Below are 8221 nucleotides of genomic sequence, written 5' to 3'. Positions count from 1 at the left end.
CACGATGGAGGTAGGTATGAGATTACCACTAGACCAAACTAGAACTACATAAATTTATTTCATGTTTTAGTTTTTTGAAATTCAATGGAAATTTATTCTTTAGAAAATGTCATACGGAAAAGTGAAATTTTTTTGAAAGCTAATGAATATTTGTATAGCAACTTAAAAAAAATACGATCATATCATTTGTATAACTATAAAATGACATCTACACTTTTGAAGAATATATAACATTTCTCGTCTTGATAAATGGTAAAACTACCATCTTAATATGTAAAAAAAAAATACTTATATACAAAAATAATAAAATAGATACCTTCAACAAGCTTTTAAGGAAATATCTAAAGTTTCACATATATGTAATAAGTACTTTAATTTTCTAGATTTTGTTCCAATTATTACCACGGGCATGGGAGCTTGAGGCCGAGGAACTCACAGAAATATCTATAACATTCCAGTAGCAGCTTTTGACAGTGAGAACACCCTTTTCATCAAAATGCCAAAGAATTAAATTCTCACGACACGGACAAGGGCATGACAGCGACAAGATAATACGATTCGTATGAGAGGAAAGCCCCACGAACCCTGTGGATGTCCCATTAACCTGAGGCTAACAACAACTCACTCACTTTTGCATTTGGGGAAGGCGTCTTAGAGATTGGACATGAAAAAGATTGCGAAAGGGATCCAACGATCACCGTAGATGGACACAACATGTCCCAAACTATTCTCCATCTCCACCCTTTTTCAAGGATTTTACGGCCCCACATAATGCTGCTCCACACGTAGGAACAACCCGGCTTAGTCACTGCGCTAAACATAGATGAGTAAGGGTGATCTTACTGGCTAGGACTTGGGCAGCGAGTGAGTTAGGTTCCCTTGCAAGGTGCCAAACTTGTTTCGCTTGGTTGAATTGGACAAGACTACTGAATCCAAGCCCACCGTCATATTTTGAGCGACAAAGAAGCTCCCACCTCGACCAATGGAGCTAGGCCTGTAAATCGGGTTGGGTTATTCGGGTTTATACAATTCATGAACCGGACCCAAAATTTTCGATTTATCATTTTTATAACCCAACCCAAACCGTTTATGTTATTGAAACCAAACCAACCCGAACCGATATTAATCGGGTTTGTTTGGTTTGATATATTTTGGGTGACTTAAGTCTGTTTGTTTGGGTTAATTTGTCACAACAAAAGTACAAAGTAGAATCGTTGAATCAAATTTATAAAAAATCATGAAAATACTAAGAATAAATAATTCATGTCTCATCTCAAATTTCATACTCCATGAAAATTTCATACCTCATGAAAAATCTGTAAAGTAATCCAAAGAAAAAAGTTGTAGAAACTAATATAAGTAAGTCTTTATGATCATATCGAGTCTACTTGTATTATATATTTGTCAACTGTCATGAACATAGAGATACACCTACAAAATAATTAACTAATTTAAAATGCATTTATTTTTTCATTTTAAAAACATAAAGCATATGGTGTATTTTTTTTTTATTTCACCTTGATAACATTTTTCATTATTCTAGAGAAAAAGTTTTTACTTTAACGGGATCGGGTTGGTTTGGTTCAACTCAATCTCATGACGATCAAAAACCAAACCAACCCGAAACATTTGCGGGTTTGGTTGGTTTAAACCCAAACTTTTTCGGGTTGTAATGGGGTGGGTTAGAAAAGAGTGTGATTTGGTTTGGATGATCGAGTTGTTTGGTTTGTCGGTTCTCATGAACACCCCTAAATGGAGCATTCTCTTTAGCGGATCCCTTTAGTTTCCTTACAAATTCCAACCAAGACTTTAAAGGTTCCCGTCGTGTTAATAAGGATCGGCTTCCCCTTTGCGGAGAAGCATTTGGATCCCCACCCATGTAGTCGTTTCACCTCCTGAAAACAGAGGAACCCGAACTGAAAATGCTTAGTCTGTAGCATTAACGTAGGAAGACCAATGTAGATGTTGATGTTTGCAGTGGTAGAGACACCGAACTTTGGAGCAAAATTTGGAGAGAAGGTGAGAACTGATTTGATAAAGTTAACAAATTTTCCGCTGCATTCGAATAATGCTCAATGGATCCAAGGAAACTGCGACAATCAGACTCAATAGTCTGAAGAAACACGAGGCTATCTGTTGCAAAAATATCTTATGCAAGTGCACGTAATCGCTCAAGTAGTAAATTGTAAGTACGAGCTATTGACCAAATTTCACATAAACTCACGTAAGCTCAGTAGTTTAGATTTAGATGAAAATTAGAAATAGAAGTCATTGTTAAATTTTTTAAATTTAAAATAATAGAATAGTATTTTCTAAAAATAATATAATAGAATAGTATCCCTAGGGATTACTATGCTAGAACACGCCGAGTTAAGAAGTTACACGTGTAAAAACTATTATAATTATGAGTGATTTAGCTTAATAGTTAATTTAAAATATTAAATTTGTAAAATAGTCAAAGTTTGTCTAAAATTAGTGGAATAGTAAAAAAAAATGCGCAATAACTAAGTGTAAAAAAAAATTGGCCCTTAGATTTTTTTTTTTTTTAAGTGATAAATTGCTTAAAATAATAGTAAATAAAATTAATATTGGTGGAAAAAAAAAAATTTAACAACGTAATTTTAGCTACTTTTGTGAAAATTTATAACTTTTACTATTTTATGAATAAATTAGTTTCAAATGAGTATGTCGTATAGTTTTTCCTATAATTAATAGACCGAGTTTCTTCTTCTTCTTCTAATTTGTTAATCATAATCGTAATTTTTAAAAAAAAAAAATCTAGAGAGTAGGTGTCTCTTTTTAATTGATCTGTAACGCGAATCATAAGAATTCCTAGTTTCAATATCGACCTTAAAAATAACTACTCTTTTACTTGGGAATTAATAATTAATTGTTATAAATCCACTCAAAGAGTAAGAAGTGAACTTGTGTCTTGTTGTTCGTCGACCCGTAATAGCCGGTAATGAGGTTGAATAAGTTGTGTGGGTCAACGTGACTTGACCGGGAATCAAGGTTTTCCGGGAAAATTGCCTGTAAACTTCAACGGACTCTACAAAAAGCTTTGTCCTACGTGTGAGAGACCCAGATACGCTAAAAGAATACACAACGAAACTTGAAACTACAATTAATTACATTGCTTCATATAATCCAAAATGGAATTTAATTAAATTAAATAGGGGAATTGAAAAATCAAATAAATAAACTACATATTTGCCGTCCCTTCCCGGGAATTCAAATCCCCTGCCGACACTTCCTCATAGCAAAACCAAAATCCTTTATGTATGAACTGTTTTATAATGATAATAAAAATGTCTCTAAAGTTAATCTCAATTTTTTTTCCCTGGGAAAGATATTTGAAAATCCATGATAGGTCTCCTTACCCCACCATTTTTTTCCCCTTCAAATAAACCCTTTTTTTTGTTTTTGTTTTTTTTTTAGTATTTAAATACCATCACTGTTTGAGTAATTGAATTTAGTTGCAGTAGGTAGAGATCTTATAATATTTATTTGGCGCTATATTTTCCAATTTTAAAAATAAATAAAAAAACGTGATGTGCTTCGGCAACAAAGGGATACAACATTTTAAATCGACTCTTATTATTTAATTTTGTCCTGTCGCTTTTATCATTAGCATTCGTTCAATAGACATTCCTGAAATGGTATTTTATATTTTTCTTATTTATTTTTATTCAACGCTACTCATAACGCTCTCTAAGTTATAGAGTGTCTAAATGCTTTTCTTTTTTCTTTTTTCTTTTTTCTTTTTAGCAACTGTTATATTAATATGGTCACCCAATATTAATATTTGCCCTGTAACAACTTCACATTTGTACGATTTCAGTACCACTTCTAAATCCTCAGAGCTTTTTTCTTCTTCCGAAAAATGCGTGGAATTTGGTTTCAAGAACAGAAATGATTCTCAGTACTATTGCCAAACCATTGAAGATTATCAGATGAGCAATTCTATGTACATAACTTGACATCGCTCACAAAGAAGAAGAAGAAGAAGAAAGCAGAAATGACAGTGATCGAGAATTACAAGAACGAAAACAAGATCATCGGAACAAGGAACGTGGTGGTCGGCGTCAAGATCGACGGTCGGAGCAGAGAAGTTCTCAGCTGGGCTCTCGTCAAAGTCGCCGAACCCGGGGATTCTGTTATAGCCATTCATGTCTCTCGAAATCCAGGTAAAAAATAAAGTAAAAAAATAATTTACGAATTTTGTTATTAACATGTGTAATTGTTTCGTTTTTGTTTGTAGATCATGCTCGGAAAGGGAAGCCATTGTTGGACGAGTATCTAGATGTGTACCAAGGCCTTTGTAGCGTGAAAAAGGTTTTCTTCTTCATCTTCATAACTTTTTATTTTATTTTAGTTTGAATTTCAACTCTGTAACTCTTTTTGTTTTCTGTGCCCTTTCAGGTGGGTCTAAGTGGACAAATTATAACAGGGAGTTCAGTGAGAAAGGCCTTGGTTAGAGAGGCACAGAATTACACTGACGTGACTCTCGTCTTGGGGATTAGCAAGAAAACCACTCTCGGGTAGGCCCAGAATATTTGGCATTACTTTCTCATCGAATATCTTTTGTTTTTGTTTTTGTTGAAATCAATTTTGGTGCATATAATTATTAGGAGTACAAGAGGTTCAACCTCTGTAGCAAAGTACTGTGCCAAGAAATTGTGTTCAACCACCGACGTTTTGGCTGTCCACAATGGGAAAATCATGTTCACAAGTTGTACCAGAAATCAACCACCAGGTTTGCTTGTCTGTTTCCCGAGAGCATATTCAATTTTTGACAATGTAACTTAAAAAAAACGTTTCTTGATTTAGGCTCTCAAGGAGATCCCAAGCCCAGCCTCGGGTCTAGCCTCAGAGAAGCGTATCAGTCCGAGTTCGGGGAATCCGAGTGCGACACAGAGACGGTATTCTCGTTCGCCACGGGGGTTTCGAGGTCGCCTTCTTCGATGGACCCGGTGCCGGGCTGGCCTTTGCTTCTGAGGCCGGCGGTCCCGCGGGCCCCGAGGACGAGGAATCTCTCGGTGGTCCAGTGGGTCATGAGCTTGCCTGACAGGTCACCGGCGTCGCCGATCCGGTGCGCGACCATCACAGAGGGCGAGGCTCATGCTACGCTCCTTCGGCTCTCAAGCTTCGTCGAAGCCCCGAGAGAGGGCCTTCAGAGTCTCGTTCGAGAAAACTCGTTCGGGTGCAAGTGGTTCGGTCTAGATCTTCTCAAGGCCTCAACATGTAGTTTCTCTTCAGGTAAGTGAGTCATTTCAGCTAGTAAATTTCCGAGGTTCAAAGTGTTGAGTTTCGATGATTGACCAGTTTTTTTTAGGCATAATTGTAAAATTTTGTTAGAAAAAAAATGTCTTCAATTTTAAATTTCCGGTGCCTTTGAATTTTTGCCAAGTTTTTCGAATTCACCAAGACTTCGTAGAAATTACCAAAAAAAAATTGATGAAAAAATTATAACAAAACAAAAAACTCACTTTGAGTGCTTGGAATTTGGAGGAAAACGGAGCTCTGGTAGCTTTTCTCGCCGTTTAGGACCTTAGTTATTCTGTTATTTCACATTGTCTAAGGCTATGTTTAGGACCAGAAAAGTGCAGATGAAAAAAAAAACATATGGTTCCAAATGAAAGGTTTATGTGGTGTAACTTTTTCATTGTTGAAAAACAGAGAGGCTGGTGGGAAAAGGAGGGTGTAACCGGGTGTACGAGGGGGTTTTTCCGGGCGGGAAAAGTGTGGCGGTGAAAATCCTCGAGTCCTCAAGACAAGGATGGAGAGATTTTGCTCTCGAGTTCGACATCATGTCTTGCTTGAGCCACAAACACATCGCTCCCTTGCTCGGCGTCTGCGTCGAAGACGACGCTCTAATCTCCGTCTACGATTTCCTTCCCAACGGAAACCTTGAGGAAAATCTGCATGGTAGAGCTCTATACACACATACTCAAAACTTTGCTTCATGATTAAGAAAACGTCCAATATTAGTATAATGAAGCATACGTTTTGTACATTTTTCTTTTCATTTTTTAAGGGAAGAACAAGAACAAATTGGTGTTGTCATGGGAAGTGAGATATGGAATAGCTCTTGGAATAGCTGAAGCACTTCACTACCTTCACAAAGAATGCCCTCAAACTGTGATTCACAGAGACATCAAGTCCTCAAACATCCTTCTCTCGGATGAACTTGAACCAAAGGTACATTATAAAAAAAAGGTCTTCATTATATTCTTTTCCACTCATTCAAAATATGGCCTTTGACGGATGATTTTATGTAACAGCTGTCCGATTTTGGGCTAGCAATATGGGGTCCGAAGGGCTCAAACTTCATAACAGAAGAGGACGTGGTGGGAACTTTTGGTTACTTAGCCCCGGAATATTTCATGTATGGGAAAGTGAGTGACAAAATCGACGTGTATGCCTTTGGGGTTGTGCTTCTCGAGCTTTTATCAGGAAGAAGACCAATTGGGACCGACGCTGAGGGCGCTAAAGGACAAGACAGTCTCATCATGTGGGTATGTAACCTGATACAATAATTTTTAACTAGATTGGATTTTTTTTTTTTTTTTTAATAATTAGATGGGATTGTTTTGTATTAAACATGATTTTTTTTAATTAGGCCAAGCCAAGAATAGAGAAAGGGGACGTGAAAGGATTGTTGGACCCTGATTTGGATGGCAAAGTTGACGAGGCTCAGATTCATAGAATGGCTCTCGCCGCTGCTTTGTGCATTACGAGATCCGCTCGGCTTCGTCCTAATATTGCCCAGGTAATCAATTATATATATATATATATATATATATATATATATATATATATATTTTTACGGATTCTTTGAAATAACTTCAATGTTGTTAAATTTTATTTTTGAACATTTTAGCCGGACTATCGATCTGTTTTGTAGTTCATTTATGCTATGAAAGAAAAAAACATAATTGGTAGATGTCATTTTCTTTTTATGCGAATAATTTTTTTCTAAGTAGATGCATCTTTAGTAGTATTAAGGAAATATCAAGACCTAATTCAATTTATGACAAGATGGTGACAAGAGATGTTGAATTTCGTGGAACTTGTACCATGTTTTAATTATCTAATAGACTCTACTTCCAAATGTCATTTTCCTTGGAAGGGGTTAAAAAAATATCATATTTGCATTTGCAATAGTGTTTCGTGTCCATTTCTCATGGAAATGACAAGGCCCGTATTTTATCTCACATTCTTTGTCGCTCAAAATATGTTTCACAAGTCACAACACTGCAATTTATAACTTTCAGAAGGAAAATTATCATCTCTTCAATTTTTTGTTAATTCTACTCTTTTTTTTTTTTTTTTTTTTTTTTTTTTTTTTTTTTTGTACAGGTATTGAAGATCCTAAAAGGAGAGAAAGAAGCTGAAAATTTGTGTAGCCTCAAACATCATGAACTGGAGAATCGGGACGATGATAATAACAACGATGATGAAGTTTATCCGTATTCGAGTGCAGAGTTACATTTAGGCGTCGCGTTGCTCAACATTGACGATGACTCAACGTCGTTCAATAGCAGCAACAACAACAACCTTACTTTGGACGACTACTTCAACGGAAGATGGAGTAGATCATCAAGTTTTGACTAGATTTTTTTTTTCTTAAAAAAGTGCTGTTGTTTTTCATTTCAGCAAAAAGTAGAAGAAAACAAAATTGCCAGGTTTTTTTTTATCATGTACTTTACATATATTGTACAGTCGATGAAAAAAAAAGTGATGAACAGAATCACACCACACCTGTGAGGAGCTGTGGAATTGAAAAGGTTGTTCCTTGGTTGTTAATAATATGGAAATGTAAAATTCTCATTTTCATTTTTCAGTGATGGATTTTAATTTTTATGTATCACGAGGTAGCATATTGCTTCCTGTTTAATATATATTATATATAGAGGATTAAAACGCCGGCGAAATTCTCCGATAATCGGTGGATTTGTCGTTTTCGTCACCTTAACGGCCGACGAGAGGAGTAATTGTCGTTTCGTTGTATTATGTGTTCGATTTTCGGCGACACGACATGCCGGTTCGCCAAATAACGACCGGCTCATTTCGGTCTCAAAGAAGTATAAAACTCCTAAACTGTGTCATGGACTTTCGCCGAAAGTCGGAGAAAAAAAAAATTGGCAATTTTCGGAGTGCCATCCCAGCGAAGAAGATGACTCAGTAGCAGGCGACAAGCCTAGGAGATTCGGCGATT

The 8221-nt window shown here is 36.2% G+C and overlaps 1 protein-coding gene across 1 annotated transcript; it reads left to right on the top strand.

Annotated features, from left to right (window-relative positions):
• The first annotated feature begins 3789 nt into the window (after positions 1-3789).
• On the top strand, positions 3790-7846 carry LOC149389616 (kinase with adenine nucleotide alpha hydrolases-like domain-containing protein). The gene is made up of 10 exons (XM_089624351.1): positions 3790-4187; positions 4262-4335; positions 4423-4541; positions 4632-4756; positions 4831-5259; positions 5680-5928; positions 6038-6201; positions 6285-6518; positions 6623-6772; positions 7363-7846. The coding sequence occupies exons 1-10, from the start codon at positions 4019-4021 to the stop codon at positions 7615-7617; spliced, it is 1968 nt and encodes a 655-aa protein (XP_089480477.1). The 5' UTR covers positions 3790-4018; the 3' UTR covers positions 7618-7846.
• The last annotated feature ends 375 nt before the right edge of the window (positions 7847-8221 follow it).

This window comes from Urtica dioica, chromosome 8 (genome assembly GCF_054948205.1).
Source record: "Urtica dioica subsp. dioica isolate 48M chromosome 8, U.dioica_male_clone48M_v1_H2, whole genome shotgun sequence".
Lineage (NCBI taxonomy): Eukaryota > Viridiplantae > Streptophyta > Magnoliopsida > Rosales > Urticaceae > Urtica > Urtica dioica.
This window is presented reverse-complemented; position numbering and strand designations above follow the sequence as displayed.